At 41.1% G+C, this 24121-nt stretch overlaps 1 protein-coding gene across 3 annotated transcripts in view; it reads right to left on the bottom strand.

Annotated features, from left to right (window-relative positions):
• The window catches only part of FGF12 (fibroblast growth factor 12), a 560445-nt gene that overhangs the window by 250666 nt on the left and 285658 nt on the right, over positions 1–24121 (bottom strand). The window contains exon 1 of one of the 3 annotated variants that reach the window (XM_003991788.6): positions 13882–15441. The exons of the other annotated variants lie outside the window; for them this stretch is intronic. Within the exon in view, the coding sequence (XP_003991837.1) occupies positions 13882–14080 (199 nt within the window). The 5' untranslated portion in view covers positions 14081–15441. Of the gene's footprint in view, positions 1–13881; positions 15442–24121 lie in introns of those variants that run through there. 3 annotated transcript variants of the gene reach the window in all.

Raw genomic sequence — 24121 nt, 5'->3', positions numbered from 1 at the left:
GTCTTCAATTTTCACTCAATCTCACAATTCCTTTTCCCGTCTATTTTGTATTGTTATCTTCCCTTTGAAGCTGCACTAGTAAATAAGCAAATGTACTTTCCATTAGAACAAAATATGATTCCACCATCTTATTGAATTCCTTCAGTGCTGAAGTCCAAGCTTATGTAATAGTCTATTCTGAATGCCTAATGAATTGCTAAAAACTAAAATAATACAAGGAAAATTTAAAAATACAATTTGTGTTCAATTAAATTAATGGGACTAAGAACAAATAAGAAGATAGAAGAGAGTTGTTAAGCAAAATATATTTGTTCATTTTTTGCTATTCCATTTAATATAATACCAAATCTTCCACAATTTCATATTCAACATACCATTAAGCTATTTTCTTACATCTGACAAACAGATATCTTAGAATTTTAGAATCCAACCAACTGTCCTTTATAAGTATTAACACCAGAAACATACCTCAAGAATGATAAAGTTGAAAGGGATCTCAAAAACCATCTGATATAACCCCTGTACCGAAAATGAGGAAACTAAGCTGAAGGGAAGAAAAAAGATCCCCCCAAGGTCAAAAAGACTCTGATTCCCCGGCCAATGTTATCTATGACACTGTGTTACCTTAGACTGAGTTGAAGGCCTCTTTTATTCGTATCTTCTTAAAAAAAAAAAAAGGCTGGGTTTCAAACCAAGCAAAAGAATAAATACCAAGGATGGTAGCATACACAGAAGACTTACTTAATGCTGCCATCAATAGCTTTAAGAGAAAGAGAAGAGGAAAGAAGAAACACCAATGAGGTAATAAAGAGTTGACAGAAAAAAGCTTTTCCATTAGACCCAATCAATATTGTATTCTCCCATCACTTAGAGCCTCACCAAGGAAAGTGGAAACTAGAGTGAATATGTTCCCTCAAGAGTATTTAACACTAAAACGACTTATTGGTCTCAACTATAAATGTAAGGACCAGACATGACTGAATTTGAAATCAATGGCAAAGGTTATTCCTCATTAACCTAACGTTAAGAAACCAAAGCCAGTCAAAATAGAAATGGGCCCTTTTCCAAATTGGCCATACCACCCACTTTCCCTCAGTTTCTGGGTCAAAGATTTAAATTAATATAAAGATGCTCCCTCTTTTAGCATTCCCATAGCAACTTCCCCCTTTAGAAGTAGTTACTCTGGTAAGGAAAAGGAGAGAGAAAAGTATATACTGAGTGAAACAGGGATGACAACCGGAATTTGGGTTGAAGAGAAAGGGAACACAAGAGATTTTTGTATGTATATAATGCTGTACATCAAAGGAAAATGGATTGATAATACATGGTGTTTTATATATAACATCAAATAAGAGGAAAGTGATAGTAACCTAAAATACTAATTCCTTTTCTTGCTCAGCATTTTCACATTTGTGCAGAAATTCTGCTAGAGCATTACTAGTATTGATGCCATGAGCACATTAGTCACCAATGGAATTCATTTTGTTTTGATGAGTTATTTCTGACCACCTGCTTTGGAAAGAGCACTTACATGACATGGCCCCTTTCCTACAGGAACTCAGATTCCAAAGACAGAGATAGGTACTTATATAGTTATTACAAGACAAGACAGACTGAGCTGCAGAGAATAGGTACAAAGCCAAAGGAAGCCTGAGGCTGTCAGTGATTCATTCTACCCAGGAGGATCTGAGAAGATCTAGCAGAAGAGATGACAGTTGAGCTAAGCTTCAAATAATGGGCAGTACTGTACCAGGATGGATAAATGAGGGGCTATGTGTGGGTAAGTAGAAGATAGGTGTGGAGGTTAATGTCATCCCTCGTGGAAAAAACAGAAACAACCATAGACAAAAGGAACTTAAATGGATAGATGTGGCAACTGTTCCAGGAAGGTCAACAATGTCGGAGTTGACCAGAGCACTGTGTGTGGAGGGATGAAGAAAAAACCTTGATTGTGCAGTTCATTCATGTTGTCATTATATAAATAAAACAGTATGCCTTTGGCCAGGCTTTGAACCCACACAAAGCATTTTTAAAAGACAGATTGTGGATAACTTTTTAAATTAAGGAACATTGTTATTTTTCTTGAAATATAGATATTAAAGGAGAAACTGTCCAAAAGAACACAACAAAACTACTTGGAACAAATTTAGCCAGAGTTAACAAATCTTAATTATATATTTCCCTAAAGGAAAAGGACAGGGTCTTCCTCATATTGCTATATCCCGTGCCCAAGTCCATGGCAAACAGATATTAGAAAGGTGTTTGGCAATATAACTTGACTATAGATATTTAAAAGCAACCACTCACATTGGAATTGCTCAAGACAAAGAACAGGTGGATAGATCTTTCTACCAGCATTGGCAATATCCCCCAGGAGACAGTAAGGCATAGGCTTATGCTGAGTTTCAGTACTCTGCTGAGTTTCAGTACTCACTGTCTTTCGTAGTTGTGTAACCTAACTTACCCCTTCAGAGTCTTAGTTCCCTCCTCTGTAAGGTGGGTGATTGTAACGAGCTCTGATGTTTTCCAATTCAAACCTACTAACACTTTAAGTTGTATACCCCATTAGATTGACCCCCATCATCAAGGCAGATGTCACAGATACTCATCCTCAAATGCAGTTGTGTAATGGCATGAGACAAAGTATCAAATTGCCAATTTTTTTCATGTTTATTTATTTTTGAGACAGACAGACAGACAGACAGAGTGTGAGCGGGGGAGCAGCAGAGAGAGAGGGAGACACAGAATCTGTAACAGGCTCCAGACTCCAAGCTGTCAGCATAGAGTCCAACACGGGTTCAAACTCACAAATTGTGAGATCGTGACCTGAGCTGAAGTTGGACACTTAACCAACCGAGCCACCCAGGTGCCCCAACAAAGTGCCAATTCTAACAAGAGTTTTTAATCAAAATTTCAGGCATTTCCTGGATTCAAATACCGAACCAAGATACATGAACCTTGCTGCTCTCCAGCCCTTGCAGGGTATGTACCCAACAGCTCCATGGAAACAAGCTTTGGACTGAATGTGTTTGCTCAGCATGAGAAAGAGAGTGGGCAGGACTCTGGTTTGGGTGAAAATAAGAAGTGGTCCAAGGAACCTTTACCTTCAGGTTCCAAACCAAGATGGTAGCCCCATTAGCAGAACTATAATGAATAAAACTCTAACTCAAGAATCCATGTAGTAAACCAGAAAATACAGCTCAGGAGCTTCAAAGAAGGACATTTTGTGGAAAAACTAAAGAAGCATGATTTCGAACTGAGTTTCATTCTTGGCGCTGTTTTTCTCATGGCTTATAGGTGGAGAGGGAAGTGTAGTCAAACCTCTCAAGATACCAGAGCTGCAAAATGTGAAAGGAGCCCAGCCACAATGCTGATGACTACTTTCCTGGGCAAAAGCTACAAATGATAATGGTTCTGGGACCTGTCAGGGAAAGAGAGGGTCAGCAAGGAGGCAAACAGGAGCCCTCTCCTGAAGAGAAAATACATCTCTTCCAACATCTTTGAGGGATACCCCATTAGGAAAGGACTACAGAGGAAGCCTGGGTTTCTATCAACAGGACTTCCTTTCCTAGAATTCTGAGATTCTGGACCATCATCACCTCATATGCCATTCAACACTTCACCTCATGGCTACAGTCCCACTGCATGCAAAATCCCACTGCAGTCTTTCTTGAAACAGTCAAGCAGGACCATGTAGCTTTAACTCTCTCCATAGTGAGAAATCTGGGTTTCCTTGATATTTGAGATCCTCCTCATTTGTTATCGTTTTTATTACTTAGATACGACTAACATTTTCTGTTCCAACCTCTTTATGTGATTTTCGGTAGCTGTCTTTTCTTTTTTTCTTTATTTTTTTTTCATGTTTATTTATTAATTTTGACAGACAGAGAGGGAGAGCAAGCAGGAGTGGAGGAGAGGGAGGGAGAGAGGGAGAGAGAGAATCCCAAGCAGGCTCCTCATTGTCAGTGTGGAGCCCAACTCTGGGCTAGAACTCATAAACCATGAGATCGTCACCTGAGCCTAAATCAAGAGTCAGGCACTTAACTGACTGAGCCACCTGGGTACTCTGGGTGGCTGTCTTTTCTTAAAGTCTTCTCCCCAACAAAATATCACATATGGGATGGATATTATGTAGACAGCTCAGCTAGCTCTATGTGCCTAGAAACAGAATCTGACACTTACTCTAACCAGGTAATTTGAATATAGAACCCTACTTTTGGTACTTACTTAAATTTTGCCCTTGGTTCTTAATTATTTGAGGAGTATTATCTGATTCTAGGGCATTGTGAAGGTGATCTGGGTCATCTTTTGAGTTCCCCAAATTAAAATAAAACATTCAAGTCACCAGTAGCCATAAAAAAAATACCTTCTGGAAATTTTTATTTTTTAATTTTTTATAATAACTTATACAAGCTCACAGTTTTTCTCTCCTGAATCTTTCATACTTCATTTCAATCCCCTTTTTGACCTTAGGTTTAAAAAAATCTTAAACACTACAGTGCACTGGATTTAATTTGTAATCCTTGAAGAACACAATGGGACTAAATTGGGGTCAAAAGAAATAAAGACCAATACCTTTGACAAAGATATGTTTAATAGCACATTACACGTAATTAAAACATGGGATGCAGTTAGGAATATCCTAAATAGCACACTAGGAAAATAGTTTTTATAAGTCCTGTGTAAGTAAAAAGCGGGGAGCAGATGAATATGTCATGTCCTCATTCATGAGTGTTTCTCCTGCGGGGAGGGGAGCTATTTAATGACTTCGTAAGCTAAAATAAGGCCCTTAGATGTCCTTTAATAGAGTTTCCTTGTTTTTTCAAAGAACAAAACAGGCCCAGGGGCACCTGGCTGGCCCAGTTGATGGAGCATACGACTCTTGATCTCAGGGTTGTGAGTTTGAGCCCGACATTGGGTGTACAGATTAGTTAAAAATAAAGAGCTTTAAAAAAGAAAAGAAAGGAAAGGAAAGGAAAGGAAAGGAAAGGAAAGGAAAGGAAAGGAAAGGAAAGGAAAGGAAAGGAAAGGAAAGGAAAGGAAAGGAAAGGAAATAAATGGGTCCATTTCCAGTGCTGGCAGAGTGCAGGAAAAAAAAAAAGACTAGGAAAAACAAACCTCAGTTGAAACTCATAATCTACATACTTCTAACTGGATTCATGAATGTGAGGAGCCCCAAGATGGCATCAGCATCCTTGTGAGAGAACTGGACATAGCAGTGAGCAAGCCTCTTCCTCTGGGGCTTGCTGTAAAGGTAAGATTCAGTGAGTAGGTATGTCATTTCCTCACTTCTTTAACAGCCATTGAGGAACTGCAGCAACACGGGCAGGATGCTAGGCACTGAGAAATACTAAGGAACGGTGCACAGCTCCTATCTTAAGGAACTCACATGTTGGTCAGAAAGAAGAAGCACACACAGACCACATTTATGTGGCTCAGATTTTGGACACCATTGAACACTTGAAAGATTCAGCAGTAAGCAAAAAGAAAGGATCATCATAATAATGTAACATAGTGTACACAGTTTCTAGGGGTTATGAATATGTTCCTGAAGGCATGAATGAATAAAATAACCATTTTTGCTTGTTTGAGGGCCATAAGATATGAAAGGATGGTACTGGAATTGTTGGTGGCTCTGAACCCTGGCTGCCCTGCAGAATCACCTAGGAAGTTCAAAATCAGCAAACAAAACTCATGACTGATGTCTGGGCCCCAGAGTAGACACGTTAAGTCAGATTTTCTGGGTGTACAGCATTAGCACACTTTAAAAACTCACAGGTGATTTCATTTTGCAGCTACTTTGAGAACTGCTGGCCTATATAATCTCTAAACTCTAACATTTTGGATTGGATCACAGATCCTATTTGTCTCATGTCATTCTCCTCTAGGAAACCAAGTTTGGTCTTAGGCCTTAGGGCTCTCTCTACTCTAAATGACCCCTGAAAAGTCGTTTAAAAAGATTGTAAACACTTAAACTCCAATTAAGAGACATTAACAACAGTATGATTAGAAGCAGGGAGCCAAAAACTAATGAAATGACTAACTTTGGGCAGGTAAAATAAGGAAGACTTTACAAAGTTTATCTTTTCAAACTCACATGATTTTACAAAGACCAATGAAGTTGGTCTAAACTCACATATGAAATCCACCGAGGTGCCACACATAATGAAAACCATATTCAGGACATATTTAGGACTGAACCAGGCTAAATGTCTTTGAGCGCCCATTAGATACTAAACATTTTGTTTCAATTTTAAAAGGTTAGAAAAATTATGAAGGTTTTCTACTGTCTTTAATATTTTTCTCTGCCTGAAATGTATTTGCTTATAGGATTACCCTTGCAAGCAAGGCCCTAGATCATCAGTGGTGGAGAGTAAGTATTCTAAAATGTTTCTGTGAGAATTCAAGAATAAAGTAGATAGCCTTATACAGATAGGTAATCAGGATCTTCATCATAGTATAAAACTATTAAATAATAAATAATACCATTACTCAAATTTTCACCTTAGCATCCCATAGTGCTTTGCAGTTTGGGAATAGTAGTACTCAATGCACATCAACCCTGCTCCTCCCCAGGTCCCCTCCATCTGAACTAAGTTCCCACTCACTAGTGAATTGTTCAGCCAGGTATCATCCAGGCACCTTACCTGCTCTTGACTCAGACCTACCTATTATCAGGCTCTGTTCATTCCACCTCCCCCTCCTTTTTTCATAACCATGGCGACTGCCAGAATGCCTCAGGTCAACATGAGCTATAGCCTAGGCCAATGGTTCTCAAATTTGTTCATCTCAGGACTCTTTTAAGACCTCTAAAAACTATTGAGTCCCAAAAAAGCTTCTGTTTATGTGACTTATGTGATTCAAAATTTACCATGTTTAGAACTTACAACAAAAATTTTCAAATATTGATTAAAAATAACAATAAGCCTATTAAATATTAATAACATGATATGTTTTAATAAAATATATCTACAATTTCCAAAACAAAAATTTCTAAAAAAAAAAGTAGTTTTCATGCTTGCAAATCTTTCTAATGCCTGGCTTAATACAAATCAGCTGGATTCTTAAACTTGCTTCTGCATTGAATCTCTTGAAATATGTTGTTGTGGTTGAAGTACATAAAGATAACCTGGCCTCACAAAGATACAAGGTTGAAAAGGGAGGAAAATTTTAACAACCCTTCCAGATGATTGTGGATATACTATATAATCTCTGGAAAACTCCACTGGACACTTGTAACAGAATGAATGAAAAAAGTAAATAATTAGTATTAAGGACATGTTATTATGAAAACAGTTTTGACGACATGGGCCCAATGAATGGTTTTGAAGGAGCTCCTAGGGCCTCTGTACCACACTTTGAGAACTGCTGACCCAGACTTATCCCCTAGCCTTCTTATGATGCCTTAGCTTCTACTCTGGCTATCCTACAATCCGTTCTCCTCTCCAAAGCCAGAGCGTCCATTTAACTATGCAAGTCATATTATATCATCCCCTATTTCTGACTTTTTATGGATCCTAGATTAAAATACAAAATCCCTCACAACTCAGCCCTTGCCACACTTTCCAACATTACCTGTACCTTTGCTCACGTTATTCGATCTACACTTCAACTCCCTCCAACCTCAATTTTCACAAAAGTTGTTCTCTTCTGCCTTGAATATTCTTCCACTCCCCTTTGCCTGCCCCATCCTTCAGAACTCAGCTTAAATGACTCTTCCTCAGGGAAATGTTTCCTGCCTAAATGTTAGAGATCATATCTTCATTTATAAATCAGCAAACCGAGGCTCCAAGATAATAAGAAAGGTGCCTACTGTTCTTACAAATAATATATCCAGAATATCCAGTATTTGAATGCAGATCCCACACCAAAATCCATGTACTTAATTACTCTGCTTCACCATCAGTTAAACAGAAAAGAGAAGAAAATAAAAGAGTAAAAGAAAAAAAAAAAAAAACAGGAAGACTAAATCCTGACCTTGATATTAATCTCTTCACATTTGTAAACATCTGAAGTAATTGTTTATGCTTATAGTCAAGAAAGCCCATCTCTCTGGACCCACGTCTCCCCATGAGGCCTGGGTGCCCCAAGTGGCATACTTGACATCTCTGAGGCTCCTGGCATGCATAGAGGGATACCTTAGCCAGGAGCCTAGGACCAGCACCCATCAACCCAGCCACCAGTCTTTCTAATTCATGCCTCATCCTCACTAGAGATCCCCCCTAGGGGCTCTAGGTCACACACAGAGCAAAACAAACCTGTCATCACACTCCACATGTCCTTGAACTCTTCATCTGATTCACCCAACAAGAATTTCCCAGCTTCAAATCAAATTGAGTTATTCACATTCAGTCTTCTTAGCTCAACTTAGTAGAAGATAAGGGCAGATGCCTGCAGTGTAGGGGGTGGGGGTCATGTGACGGCTTAGCCACTTCCTCACTCCATGAACCTGAACAAGTCTCCCTGCCACTCTGAAGCATAGCTTTCTGATCACAAAGATAGGGCTGCCCATATCAGTGGATTGCTCTAAAGAATAAAAGGGGGAAAAGCTGTGAAAAAATTCTGTAAATTCTTGTCATATAGTCAAGTTAATTGTTATTAAAAGTTATTATTATATATGATTAATTTATAGGCATTTTGTATCTAAGGCTCTCCTTTTTACAGATGCATAGGAGGTGGCCTTGAAATGAGAGTCCTTTCTATATGGTGCATCTTTCTTTAAACAAGTAAAGTTTTCTAGTTTGCTGCGTAGACCATTAGAATGCAAAATGTAGTAAATGAACTGGGCCCCCTCTAATGAGGCTGTCTTTGAGAGTCCTCATAAAATCTAAAATAATTCTAGGATGGAAAGTCAATAGCAAACACATTTTGATGAAGCATGCAAGGAAGAGACAAGAAAAAGTAATCACTATTAACAAATTTCCCAAACCAAATCCACACTGTAGTATCCACACACAAAGATGCTCTCACCAGGAACAGAAGCAATGTGGTGCTATACTAGGAAGACCTGTACTTTTTTTCTACATATAATTTTATGAGCCAAAGCTTTAGTTTCTAAAGATCTTCCAAAATATTCCTGTTGCATACTCAAATACAGAGACTGCCTCATTTCCTGCAAATTGTTTTTCTAATTCTATTCAAAAATATCAACTTCATTAAAACTTTAAAGATTTAATCCTGAGTTATGGTTTGATGAGATCTCTGTGGGATGAAAGAAATTAAGAGATCACAGTACCTGCTATTTTAAAATGTTCTTACAATGGAAACTTAATTTATCGATGAGAATGCATTGCTTTAGAGAAAATAGGATTAAAAAAAAAACATTCAAAATATCAGCTTAAACCCTCCGGCGGGTTTCTGAAGTGAAAAGCTTCTTTGCTTTTTTAATTTTTTTAGTAGACATCAAGCCAAATATCATTTAATTAGGCTGATTCTGTAGTTGAGATAGGAGTCAGACTTTTAAAAAAGAAAATACAATAAAAGTACTTGCTATAAATGTAAAATATCACCTGTCATATGAAACTATTTTTGATCTATATATTGACCAAAAGTATTTCAATTTATAAAAATCTAATTTATGTTCCATAGATCCCATGATTAAGCATTATTTCCCCTTTCTCATCAATTTTCTTGCTGAAGTTTCTATTTTCTGTAATGTCTTCTTCATCTATGTAAAAGAATGTATTTGATAGTAAAATGTTGAATGAGTGTGCTATTAAATTCTATACATCTACCAAAACAAGTTGGAAGGATACTAAAATATTTTGAATACACACAATTTTTAGAAAAGCAGAAATAAGGACTCAAAAATAAGACAAACAAAAGGCAACAAAATTTAGCAAAAATTATAATCACTTACTTGATTCATTTTATCCACTCAGTATAAATATACTACATCATTTTCAAAAGGGAGGGGCCTATAAAACCAAATACTTAAGACATGAAAAATAGCTAATGTTTTCAGACGAGGAATTTTTCCTGATTGCTGATTTTTCTTAATGCTCTGTATTAAAGGAAGGAATTAAATGATATAGAAAAATAATAAAAACAAAAAAAAATCTCTTAAAATACGTGATCAAGACTTTTCTCATCACTCTATACCTTCCAGAGGGCTCTCATTTGAAAACTGAAAGAGTGATAGGGATGACCTCCAAGGTTCATGGCCTCTCCCACAGTTAGAGGGTTGACAAACATTTTTCCCTTCTTGATTGTAAATGCTATCCACTACCTGCAGTGACTTTAGAATCAAAACATAAATGTTTTGGGAGTCCACCAATTGTACAGGTGTTTCTACTCAAAAGTAGAACAAATGTTGGAAATTAATAAGCTATGCAATTCACATGGATGTAGTCATAGCCTAGATGCACCAAATCATCATCTAAGCAAAAATTTTAGCAGGCCTCGCTCAGACAGGTATTTCACCCATAAATAATGACTTAAATAATAACATAAGAATGCTCCTTTCCTAATTAACAGGTACACAAACAGAAATGTTCTAAAGGCTTTTTTATGGTTCAATGACCTCAGCCAACTTGCCAGTTCAAGGTCTGCAACATCTCATTTCCAAAGAGCTACAATACCAGTGCCTAAAGGGCTAAGAACTCCTGTGCTGTCTGCACATCTTCACTAATGGATTTATTGTATAATGCATGGTACCTCCTGTATTCTGCACTCTTCATGTTCTAATTACAAAATAATAATAATAATAATAATAATAATAATAATAATAATAACACAACAACAAAAACAGCAGCAGCAGCAATCCCTAATGGTAAACATAAATGCAAAATCTATACAATCACTTCCCTCTTTAATAGAGAACACCCCATTTTTTATACTGCTTTTTTCAGTGTTGTGTTGTGAGGAGCACGGACAAGAAAAATCAACTGGATCTAGTTCTAGTCCCAATTTTGCCACAATCTAGCTATGTAACCTTCCATAGACCACCAACTTGCTGATTCTAGGATTTCTCATCTAAATAAGGATTGTGCTGTACAGTCCCAGGGCAAGCCATCACACTGTGCTCCCAGGATAGCATTATTAAGCATCTGATGTGCACTATGGCACTGGAATTTCACGATGAGAGGTCCTGTTCTTTGACTTCTCGTTTTAACTGGCAATATCATGATTTTAAAATCTGAAACCTTTGCTATTTAATTTCAGTTTTCCACTGTGTTTATAAACTTTCAACCTTATACATGTCAGAATTTGGTGAACTAAGACAAGAAAGTGAGAGACACTCAATATGTCAGCCCTGAGATCAGAAATACAACCGTGCCTGTCTCATCCAACATGTGACATAGTTTCACTGCCTCAGCCTCATTCCTTTGGAAAGTCTGGTCAATGGAATATGTGTATCAATGACAGAAGTTCAGAGTAGGAATTCTTTATCAGGACAAGTTATTCCGTTTCACCTCTTGATTACCATTTGTGCCTCAGTTTATAGTTTCATAAGGATATGACTTAGAAGGGCAAGTGATTTGAAGAATAAAACTCAAATATTAAGTGAAGGTAACATCAAATGCTTATAAAACATATTCCCTCAAATAGCTTTTCTTCTTGGTGTTTAGCAACTCCCTCCTAATCCAGTAAAAGAATCTCCCTGGAATTGAGATGTGGAAGGTGCTATCGCTCTATAAATAGGCTCATCCCATGCTATGTGAATCATGGTTGCTGACAGCAAATCAACAGACTAATTATTTGGCTTTGTTAGTAACGATAATAGCACACTATCATCTTTCCAAATCTTTTTCCACACCCCACACTCCATTCTTCTAAGCTAAGCTGCAGACCAAACTGAAGCCCATGGTGTACAGATACATGCATGTGGGCCTTGCACTGGGCATGTCTTAACTGGGCCTGTCATCTCTCTGCCAGATTATTACTGTGAGACTTTAGCTAAAGGAAGTCACCAGCCAGAATCCTCTCTGCCAAGACATACACTAAGTAAATGAGAAACAGAACCGGATTAAATAAACACTGAAGAAAACAATAAACTCAGCAATTCCCTCAAATTCTATTTTCTAATGAGATGCCAAGGAAAGGGCCACAGGAAGCAATTTCCCCACGTAAAAATTCAGCCATGCAAATTGTTCATCTCCAAATCAACTTCCACAAGGATCAGGTGAGTTTAGCTTATCCATTCACAAGTATCATCCACCTATCATTTTTACTGCCTCGTTTAGAACTGAGGAGGCTGAGTAGGATCTATTCACAAGCATCATTCATTTATCCCAACTAGAGTACGAGAATGTACTTCAAAGACTGAACTGTAAGAGTCACACTGAATTCAGAGACTTGAATTTCCTTGTAGACCACATTAGCCCTCAGAGAAGGCAACCCCCAAATGATCATTGCACAATACAAATGATTTTGTTTTCCCCTAATATGAATTATATACTCTATAAATATAGAACTCTGTTTTCATATAAATCTTCAGTTTATGACATTCACAGTCTATATTAATTGTATGTAAAGCAACAGAGATTTTAGTAGCTCTCGCCTTAGGATCACAATCTTTTTGTTTACTCCTGAAATTTACTATTTTATCAATATCACAGAATAAGAAAAGGAGTCCACTGTGGAGTGAATCATGCCATGCAAATCCATGGGAGAAATGAAAACGAGATGGCTTCTTCACAAGACTGAATCCTGAATTTCCAAACTAATTCTGAGCCTCACTGTCCAGACTTTCCAAATGTCTTCCTCACCCCCGTGACCCTAGCCCATGGGTTTCATTTCTGGAACCCAGGAAAACATCACCGTCAGAGTTGCAAAGATGCTACCCTAAACCAGTCAACTGATTACAGAGTAAGCTTTCGTTCTAGACCACAATTTTTTTCAGTTGTCCACAATAAGGGGAGAGTATCTGCAGATTGCAAATGACAGAGCGGGCCACACCCTGAGGATCCACAAAGTCTGGTGGAAGCACAGATCTGGGCAATTCTGCATTTGTTGTCTCAAACTGGCCTGGTTTAAGCTGGGAGTAAGCACCTGGAAAATCAAGGTATCCAATTTCCCTTTGATAATAAAGATCCATCAAAGACCAACCATTTGAGTTTAGGGACAAAGGGAATCAACTTCAGAAAGGCCTTAATAAGAAAATCTCTGATAAGTCTAAAGTTTCCTTCACACTACCTTACGCCAAACTGCAGATACTATGTTATTTCCTTAATGTCCCAAAAGAAAGTGTGAGTGTACAAAGGGTGGGCACAATAGGGCAGGAAAGTTAATGAGTAGAACCCTGGGAAACTAGGAGAGTAGCCAGAGGAAGAGAATAAGAAAAAGGTCTGTGTAAAAGGAAGTGAAAGGGCATATGGGAAAGTGGGGAGGTGAGAACTGATTGGAATGTCTGAAAGATGCAATATCATGTGTTGCTGGAGGAAGAGTTAGAAAAAGAATAAATTTAAGTTCATCTGGTGTCTAAGTGTCTGTGTCCAGAACTATGCTAAATGTTATGGGAGATATAGGGAAGAAGGTTTATTTATATGTAGGTCCTCAGCAGGCAGTGTCAGCACTGGATTCATGGATGGATGAGAGAGAGAGAGAGGGAGAGAGAGAGGAATATGAATGAATGAGATGGTCGCTGCCCTCAAGAATTCGACAGGCTATATGGGACCAGGAGCATCCACACATATAGCTTTCCTCCTAGTCAAACCGTGGTTTCTTCCAGATATAAAGTGTTTTCCTGAATATGGGACAAGAAGCTATTAACTGATAGAGGGTGACTGAAAGAGAGACGTCTGGAAATTAGGGGAGCAGGGGGGGGCCAGAATGGCACAGGAAGATCCCGGTTCCCTTCCGTAGGTGCCCCCAGGTGCTCTGCAAAGAGGGGAGTAGGGTGTCAGCTCTGGGGAGCCCACTGCTTGGGCTTCTACTGACCTGGTCTCCGCCTCACGGGCCTCTTGCGGCCGCTGCAGAAGCGCACTTTGCTGAATACCCCGAGGACGTGCCTTTCGCACAGGGAGCGCCCGTCTTTGCTGGGGCTGGAGCGGCGCTTGGAGGCCGACACCCGGTCGCTGTTGGACTCCCTCGCCTGTCGCTTCTGCCGGATCAAGGAGCTGGCTATCGCCGCAGCCATAGCTGCTTAGCGTGGGCCCCAGGCCCCGGGCTCCACTGCGCGCTCGGGATCGCGCTCCACCGGGGCGAGGGCAGGACCTCGGCGGCCTGGAGGGACAGGGCAGGCGCGGGGAGGCAGTGCTAATATTTGAGGAGGCTGCAGTACCGAAAACCCGACGCCCACAAGGTTAGTCAGAGTCTGGGCAGTGGCGACAAAATGTGTGAGAATCCAGATGTAAACTTCCCCAACCGCTGGCAGCGGGGGCGGGGCGGTCCCAGGCCTTCCAGTTAACTAGACTCTTGCACCCCAAACTTGCACCCCAAGGCGATCCGCGTCCGATGGGCCGTGGGGAGTTTGGTCACACTGCGTTCAGAGTACCAAATGGAAGGGGAAGAAGGATGTCCAAAACAACAAGCCGTGCCCCCGTTGGAGAGGCGCAAGCGTTGTAAGGTGTCCAAAGTATATCTACACATACATACATATAAAACCCGTTTACAAAGCAGAGTCTGGACCGAGGCGAGTAGCGTGCCCCCGGTAGAAAATACTAAAAAGTGAATAAAACGTTCCTTTAGAAAACAAGCCACCAACCGCCAGAGAGAAGGAGAGGAAGGCAGCAATTTAACTCCCTGCGGCCCGCAGTTCTGGAGATTAGGAGGTCCGTCCCGGCTGGGTGAGGTCTACGGAATGCATCGCGCCCGGCTGCGGTTCTCCAGGGGCCGGCCGCCGGAGTTCTGGAATTCCGAGAGGCGCGAAGTGGGAGCCGTGAGCCGGAGTCGGGGTAGGGGCGCGGGGCGGGGGCAGCTGTTTCCAGCTGCGGCGCGCGCGACTCCCCGCCAGCAGCGCTGCGAAGAGAGCGGGAGGCGAGGGAGGGGGAGGGAAGGAGGGACTGGGATAGAGGGAGGGACGGAGGGAGGGAGATCCTCGAGGGCCAGGCACCCCTCGGGGAGAAACCCGCGAGAGGCGAGCGCCGGGATGCGCGGGGTCCCAAGAGCGGGCGCTCTTTCTCTTTCTGCTCGCTTTCTGGCACAAGACGGGCACAGTTGGTGATTATTTAGGGAATCCTAAATCTGGAATGACTCAGTAGTTTAAATAAGCCCCCTCAAAAGGCAGCGATGCCGAAGGTGTCCTCTCCAGCTCGGCGCCCACACGCCTTAACTGGAGCTCCCCGCCATGGCCCGCCCGGGGCCGCCGCACCGAGCCGGTCTCCGCACAGGCTCAGAGGGAGCGAGGGAAGAGGGAAGGAGGGGGCGCCCTGGCGGGCTCGGGATCAGGTCATCGCCACGGTGCCCGGGCCCCCCAGGCTCGCGCGGCCCGGCCGTCCGCAGCTCGTAGACAGCAGATCAGATGGGGATTACCCGCCGGACGCGAGGCCGATCACTCGCTCCCGCGCAGCCCATCCCGGCCGACGAAGGAAGTGACCGGCGCGCTGCGAACCCCCGCGCGTCGGCTCGGGCGGGGCGGGGGCTGGCTGCGGGCGACGTCGGCTCGAAGCGGCTGCGGCTCCCGGCCGGAGCTGCCCACCATGGTCTGGCGCCGGGAGCACAGGCGGGGCCCCTAGGCCGTCCGGGGCGACGGCGGGAGGCGGTCGAGCGCGCCCCCGGGGCCGGACGCAGACTCTGGGGCCGGGGCCAGGGAGCAGGTGCGGGCTGCCGCCAACTCGCCCAACTTGCTGCGCGGGTGGCCGCTCAGAGCCGCGGGCTAGCGGGGCGCCCCCAGCCGCCGCGCCGCCGCCTCCCCAGGCCCCAGAGGGGGCGCTCAGGGCGGAGTCCCATTCATGGGCTGAGGCTTGGGGCGCGCCGAGCCTCACTGACTCCCGGGCGCCGCCGCTGCCGCCGCCCAGCCGGTTCGCTCTGCTGGAGCGCTAGCTCCGCAGGAAAACTCCAGGCGGGGACACGGCCGCGGAGACGGAGGGTGGGACGAAGAACTGGCTGCTGCCGGAGTACCTCCTGCACTGCTCGCCCACCCGCCCGAGGGCTCGCGAACGCCCCGGTGGGGCCGGGCCGGGGGCCGGGCTCCCGGAGCGCGGGGAAGCGCGGCGCGCGCGGGTCCTCCTCCCCTCCCAGGCGCCCTCTGCTCCCAGATTCTCTTCTCCTTCCTCCCTCCCGTCACCCCTCTCCCCCTTCTCTGTCTTCTGTCTCTCCCCTTTTCTCCTCTCTACGCAATCCTACGTGATTGAGGTTTGGATGAGAAATTCTCAGAGGCAGAGTGAAGGAACTGCAGCTCCGGTCTGTTCTGTCCCATCCCTCCCCCAAGAGAAAACACAACCACCGGCCCGTTAAAGGACCCTGAGTACACAAACAAGGGGTTAGGGGAGGAGGAACTGAGAGAAAGCAGTACGCCCTCTCTTCCATAAGCTGGAACACGTAGAATTCTCTGTTTAGGAGGGAGGGCAGTGGACACCAGACAAAGTAACAATGGCCTTTTGGACCCTCATGTTGGGCCCCACCTTCAGCTCATTTTGGAATAAAGTGCTTCTACATTCTTGAAACGCAGTTTTCTTGGTTCTATCCAGAAAGCTGCAAAGCAGGTTCCATCCTTTAAAAATGAGGTTGGATCAAGTGAGCAGCAAGCACAGAGAGGAGAATACAGGAGGGGTGACTGAGGGGTGACTGAATAGAGGAGGGCAAATGTGGACAAGGGCAGTCAAAAACCAGCTTTGGAGAGCAGTCAGGTCTCCAGGATGCTTGTGAGGACAGATAGATGTTACGGAAAACTCAGCAGAGACGATCTTGTCACCCAAGATGAAATAACAGCATGAAAGATTTTGGAAACGTGAGGGAGTAATCACCTTCCACTCTTGCTAAGGTCTGGAGGTGGCTATTAGTTTTACTTACAATCTCTCTTCAACTCATCTTCAAATATCCCTAATCCTTCCCCTTCAGTCTGACCACTAAGCACCAAGGGGAGTGCCAGAAGATTTCCAACAGAAACAAGTGCATCTTCAAAACATCCTAACAGAGGACAAGGAACAGGCAGGCCCTGGAAGCTACTGAAAATGTTCCAGAGGACAGGTCCCAAGAACTCTCTAGATGTGGGTGCAAACCTAGCAGAAATTCACTTAGGCAATGAGAAGCATTGAGGCCTGTAAGGCTATTTAGGACTGAGCACTGTGTCAAACAACCCTGCTGTGTCTGGGAGTCTGGATATTCCATGCTGCTGCTGGGAATAACACAGGCAGAGGAGTTTATGGGGAAGACAGCTAAGAAGAGGATCAAATAGACAAGGCCCCCTGAGAGGCGGGAATCCCAGCTGTCAACACAGAACACAATCCCCTGTGGCAGTTCAATATGAATAAGGACAGTGAACTTGGGATTCTAACAATACAAAACAAGACAGGAGAAACACACACACACACACACACACACACACACACACACACACACACACACACCTATTCTCCAAAAGTGAACTCAATACATTTTTCAAAACTGGATAGGATAAGTGGAATTCTTAAAATCATTGGTAACACCATCAATTAAGGAAATGTTCACAATTCACAGATAAAATCATTTTCCTTCCTTGGCCACCAGAAGATTTGTCTCATTCTGGAAGAAGGCAGGCACGGATAGTACTGGCTGTTTGGGGGCTCCTTGCTTTCTGCAGCTCAGCACCCAAAAAGGAAAAGGTCAGCTTAGGTGAGGACTATAGGGAGATGGGAAAGAGAGGGGTGTGTAGTGAGGCCCTGAGGAAATCATAGCTAAACTTGGAGTTTCTTATCCTCAAAATGGGAATAATCATTCCCATCTACCTCACAGAACTGAATATGTGTGCGCAAGCATTTTGAAAACTGGAAAATGCCAAATGAGTGAAAGAGATGATGACTGTTTATTTTTTTTTTTAAGAAAATGCATGATATCCTTTTGAGATGCTTTTTTCAAATGCAGATCCCTGATGGTTTCTCAGAACATGAAGCAGAAATCTCTGAGTAGAGGCCAGGAATTGAGTTTTTAACAAATTTTTCATGTGCCAAAGTTTGAGAGTTTTATTCACACACACACACACACACACACACACACACACACACACACACAGTATAGGTAATACTAGAAGAAGAAATCAACTCAGACTCTCCAAATCTAGGGGTGCCTGGGTGGCTCAGTTGGTTGAGTGTCAGACTTCAGCTCAGGTCATGATCTCATGGCTTGTGGGTTCAAGCCCCATGTGAGGCTCTGTGCTGACAGCTCAGAGCCTGGAGCCTGCTTCAGATTCTGTGTCTCCCCCTCTCTCTCTCTCTATCCCTCCCCTGCTCTTGCTCTGTCTCTCAAAAATAAATAAATATTAAAAATTAAAAAAAAAACTCTCCAAATCTAGTACTTTCTCTAGGATTGCAGTCCTGTGCTACCCTCCCCCACCCAAAAGCCAGGGATGAGGATGTGTGTTCTCTAATCATTGAGTAGTGTTGGGTTTTTTTTCTGTAAGTTTATGAGAAATTAAGATGCTTTGATGCAGAAGGTAAACAATGTAGTAGTACAGGATAGAAGAGGGTGATTGGCAAGAGATGAAAAAGCAGACAACACTTGTTTGAAGTTCTCTTCTTTGTCCTGACATGCCAGCATCAAGTCAGGCATTTAAGGAACAAAATAAAAACAACACATGTGAGCTCTCTGAGAGTGACACTATTCCTGTCTTAGATCTCTATTAAAAGAATACGGTGTTTTCGAGTCCATTAAACAACAAAGACTCTACTTTTCTTCTTGCAGTTCTGCAGCTGTTGTCAAAGTGCTTTTTTAGCTGCTTAGCCCTATAAGTCATCCCGAACATTGTTTACTTTATTTACTCCATTTCCCCAATGAGAGGAAGACATAAGTATGGGGACCTTTGAGAAGATATCTAGGACCAAGGTATACAGCAGTTTAGTCCAGAAGCAATACTTAAGTTAGTTTTTTGATATCTAGAAATTCATAACTTTCCTAGCTGGGCCACGAAATGTCAGAAATCTTCCTCCATGGAAGAAAGTATTTGGGTGGCAGGAATGAGATTTAATCAGTCTACTGATGATTTAGGCAAAACAATCAGATTTTTTAGAGGGCAATATCTCAGAGATATCAATACCTTGATATTATGCTATCTTTCTTTGAACAACTGGAGAATTTCCCTTTACAATTCTGATGACATCATAGGTGGAAGAAGTTTTAATTACTTTGGAGAAAGTTGCCAATATAAATGGAAAGAATAATTATAGAGTTGTATTTATACTTCTGATCTCCACTCAAGCAAATAAAACATGGACAGTCTTAATCATCTCCATGTTTTAAAAGGAAAAAAAACACAGAACATTAAGAAAGCTTTCTCTTATTCACAGGCCAAGCCTTCAAATTCCCATATCAAACTGTTAGGACTATCGCAGTCATTCACTTGAAAACTTGTCTGAGCACAGAGTATCATCAAGGCTCTGTTTCAGTTACCAAGGGGAACCCTGTACCCCTCTACATTCTCCCTGTCCTCAACAAGCTTACAATACATGTGATCATGATCATATTTGACTCTTAATCACCTATTAGCTGGATACTACTAGCCAAGTTATTCAATCTCTCTCAACCACATCTGCAAAACAGGTCAGTGACCATGACACTAGCAGTATCTATCTAAGTGGGCCGCCACAAGGCTCAAGGATGTGATAATAATGTAAAGTATTAGAATGAGCATGCTGTCATTAAAATATCCATTTAAATCAAGTCCCTGCCCTAAAACCCAGACTTCCCAAAACAGAAAAATATACCTTGTGATTCATACACATCATCATTCACTCCTGGACATAATGTATTTAACAAAGGCTGGATCTACTTGAAATGAATGATTAACCTTGACATTGTAATGGCAAACAAAATTTTCATTAGTGGAATATTGTCAATGTCCTTGTCTGTTAGGAACACAAAGGAATGTAACTCTGCTCATACATCATTCTGCTCTGAGATCAGGCCCCTGACTCAAAGCTTGGTGAATATGAGCTCACTGGGCTCTGACACAGCAAGCTTGATGGGCAGAAGAAATTCTCCCTGAATTTTATCCCATGAGGTAGCTGTACTTCCATTTCCTTTTGCTTTTCTCTGTCAGATGTTGGTAAAGATAGGTTTCAATATAAACAATTATTTTCTAAGAGCGTGCGAATTCATGTACACATCAAATTTATTTGTGGTTCTTTATTCAATAGTTCAATCGAATTTCTACATGTTATATGTTTGTCTGGTTTTGGTCATTTCTCAAAATATGAAAGACAATCGATTTAACTGTTCTCTATGATATAGAGTAAGAGTGGTATCCTTATTGCCCAAGTAGAGAAACTGTTTTGAAGAATGTCTGTTTCGATAAGAAATATAAGATACAACTAATATGAACGAATACTAAGCACCCTGCACAGTTCTAAGTGCACTGCAAATATTGACACATTGGATCCTTATAACAACTCTATGAGGTAGGTTCTGTCTTTATCCTCATTTTATAAACGAAGAATCTGGGGCATAAAGAGGTTCGGTTGCTTAATCAAGGTAACCCAGTTAAGATCTGGTAAAGTTCAAATGCAACCCATGAAATTTATTTCCAGAACTTCCCTTTTATCCTCTGTGTTGTACTGGATGTCAATAAAAACATGATACCATGCATAATTATAATCATGTAATAAAATTAACAAAACAAGAATGTGAATATCCTTTGCATTTTGATAGTCTTTTACTGTTTAGAAATCATCTTCCTATGTATTATCTCAGTGAGACTCCCAATAACTTTCAGCAAAGAGTTAAGGTGATAATAATAACCCAGTTTTACAGACAAACTAAGACTCAAATAAGTGATGAAATTCCCCCAAGGTCACACAACAGATGAGTGAAGATCTAGGAGTTTAATCTAGGCCTTCTGATCTCAGTGTCTCTCATGTCCTAACTAAGATCACAGAAAAAAAATGGGAATGTTAAATGTCCTTTCATCCATCAATCTCTAGTACTCACTAGCAGGGTTTCACATCTCATAAATGACCTTCAAGAGATCATTCAATATTGCAAGGGAAAGGACTCAAGTGTCCCAAATCTTCTCTTTCCACAGCTTGTATTTCTCTCTGGCCTGGGGAGCTAAGGCGGGGGGGGGGGGGGGGGGGCGTGCGGTGATGTTCCCTCCCTTGGCCATGAAAGGATACCCTTCAGTCTGAGAGTGTGACCTCCTCCTTTGTTCAGTAATTCAAGTTGAGCTTTGTAAGAAACTCCAGGAAAACTAAATAAAAATAGGAATTGGAGAAATTTATAAAAGGATAAATTTACTTTCCTTCCATTCTTATTCCTAAAAAGTATTCATTAGTTTGGCTTGAACCTCATGGTTGGCACTTGGTTATTTTCCTTCCTAGCTGGATTGAGGATGTTAGAAAGCCTGCTTCCATTGACTCATCATTGTTTTAGTCCCTTCTTAATTTCCACTGTCACTGATCCAGGGATACCTCTTCCTTCTAGAAAGAAATGTAGCTAGAAGATCCCATTAGAATATAAAACCCATAAGGAGAGGGAGATTGTTTTGCTTACTTTCCTATCTCCACTGCTTAAAAGAGTATTTAGTATATGGCAGATGCTCAATAAATTCTGGGATAGATTCATCAATGAAGTAATTAATCACCCATCTATCCATCTTAAGTAAAAAATAAAACATTTATTCTTATCTCAAGAAACAAACTCAGCTAACTCAGGGGTAGCTTCCACATTTCCAAGTTGATCATTTTTCTTTATCAATACCCTTTACAGTTATCTGCCTAAATTCAGTCCATCTATTAAAATCTGATAGCCTAAGAGGGAACATGGTACCTGGATTCCTGTGCTGAGCAACTCCCATCCCCCATAATTAGGTCTATAGTTTTTGTTCTGTTCTCCTTCTCTCATTTTGTCTCATTTGGTCTCATTTTGTCTCATTTTGTCTCTCTCTCTCTCTCTCCCTTTGTCTCTTTCAAACACACACACACACACACACTCACTCACAGAAAAGAAGAAAGAAAGAAAAGAAAGAGACCATAGACATCAGGTAAAATAGTCAACTTTTAAACTCTCAGAATATGATCAAAATTATCTTAAAATAGCTTGATAATCTTAATATCCATGCTGTCAGCCAGCCATCTTTACTGAGTGGCTGTCTTCATGGACCATCCTAGTTGCTCTCATTTCTAATTTTAGATCCAAAAATTTCAAGGAATGGATCTTGTTGAAGTAGCAGTCACATATAGCACTCAGCACATGACTGACACTCAAACTGTATTATGAAAATTGTAACAAATTCATATTTTTGTCCACTGTATGCACTTAGCCCTGGGTGCTCTGAAATAATGATTAGTGAAACATCCCACTGGTCCTGTGCTCATGGGTGTTTGATATTGAGTACGATTTTATTGGAAATAACTGAAATATACACAGTGGTTAGGGAAAACTGTCAGGGGATCAAATGAGAGTTTGGACAAGGTGACCAGTAAGGTCATTTCCTGTCCTAAGTTTTTAGAATTCTCTAAAAATAAAATGTAAAGTAGAGAGAGTATGTAATTTAGAGTAAAGAATTTGTCCTTGCATGAAGTTACTTAGCCTGCCTAAACCTAAGTTTATTTGCCTATAATATGACTACTAAGTAGGACCTAGATTAGTTAAAATATGTTGAAAAAATAGCACTAAGTTTTAAAACTAAGAAAAATATGAATGAGCAAATGAATAAATGAGTGGCTAAATGGATGAGTCAATGAGTAGATGGAAGGATGGATGAAAATACAGCATCTTTCATCAAAATTTTCTAAATTCACATTTTAGGATAAGAAAAATTGCTCAAAAAATTAAAAAATATTTAGCAAGCTTCCTTTCAGAATACTGGGAAGGCAAACAAGAAAATGTTCAAGAATTCCAGAGTAGTAAATGAAAGAATTTAGTAAAATTCTTAGTCATTCACTGAAAAATATTTTTCACATAAAACTATCCCCTGTGCCTAATTTTTCACACTGCTCCAGCATATGCAACATAAAATCAAGGGGCCACTGGTATACATGACTGTGTGTCCATGAAATGTAAGCCAGTATAGATAGATGATAGATAGATAGATAGATAGATAGATAGATAGATAGATAGATAGATAGATGTAAATATTCATTTCAGTATTAAGCTACATAGAAAAGGATAAGATTATTGTCTAAGGATTTTTTAAACAGTATTTAAAACAAGAAGGAGCAATATTTTTGTAATGTTTTGGACAGGATACTGGTATTCAAATTCTAGTGTTAGATAGAAGAGATCTCATGAGGTCATTAGCAGTCATTACCTATTCTAGATAATTTATAAATATTGCAATCAGCTAGAAACCATAAGAAAAGAGACTTCTTTAAAAGTAAGTTAGAATGCTGTCTCTGGTTAATTGAATATGCTAAGAATGCAATAAAGGAAAACAGATTCCTTCCTTTCTCATTTTGACAGTTCTTTCTCTCATCTCTAAAAAGAGACAAGACAAGGAAATAGCCATAACTGGCCTTTAAAAGACAAGTAACTGGATGCATTTATCATTTGCTGAGGACAAAAGTCAGGGACTGAATGTTGACTTCATGCTAAAATAACTGGACTTCATTATTCAAAAATATTCCAAGTATATTCTATATAGATTAGAAACAGAATTTGGGGTGCACCTGGGTAGCTCAGTTGGTTAAGCGCCCGACTCTTGATCTTCGTTCAGCTCATGATCTTGGCTCAGGTCACAATCTCACAGGCTCATGCTGTCTAGCCCTGCACCAGGCTCTGTGCTCAGTGCAGAGCCTGCTTGGGATTCTCTCTCTCCCTCTCTCTCTGCCCCTCACTGCATTTGTGCATGCTTGTGCACCTGCTCTTTCTCCTTTCCTCTCTCTGAAAATAAATAAACATTTAAAAAAAAAATAGAAATAGAATTTGGGAGAGGGAATCATGATTTACATTTTCTGTTCTTGTAAGGAGCTAGTACTTTGACTAGAGGAGATACTCTGAATTGCGTGCTGATTTAATTATAACTTGAAAATAATAAATGTTCAGGATAAATAAAAATAGTCTCAAATTTTACCTTAGAGAAAACCTGAGGGATACTTTTATTAATAGTGAT

This window comes from Felis catus, chromosome C2 (genome assembly GCF_018350175.1).
Source record: "Felis catus isolate Fca126 chromosome C2, F.catus_Fca126_mat1.0, whole genome shotgun sequence".
NCBI lineage: Eukaryota > Metazoa > Chordata > Mammalia > Carnivora > Felidae > Felis > Felis catus.
Note: the sequence above shows the minus strand (reverse complement) of the source record. Positions and strands in the feature narration are given on the sequence as shown.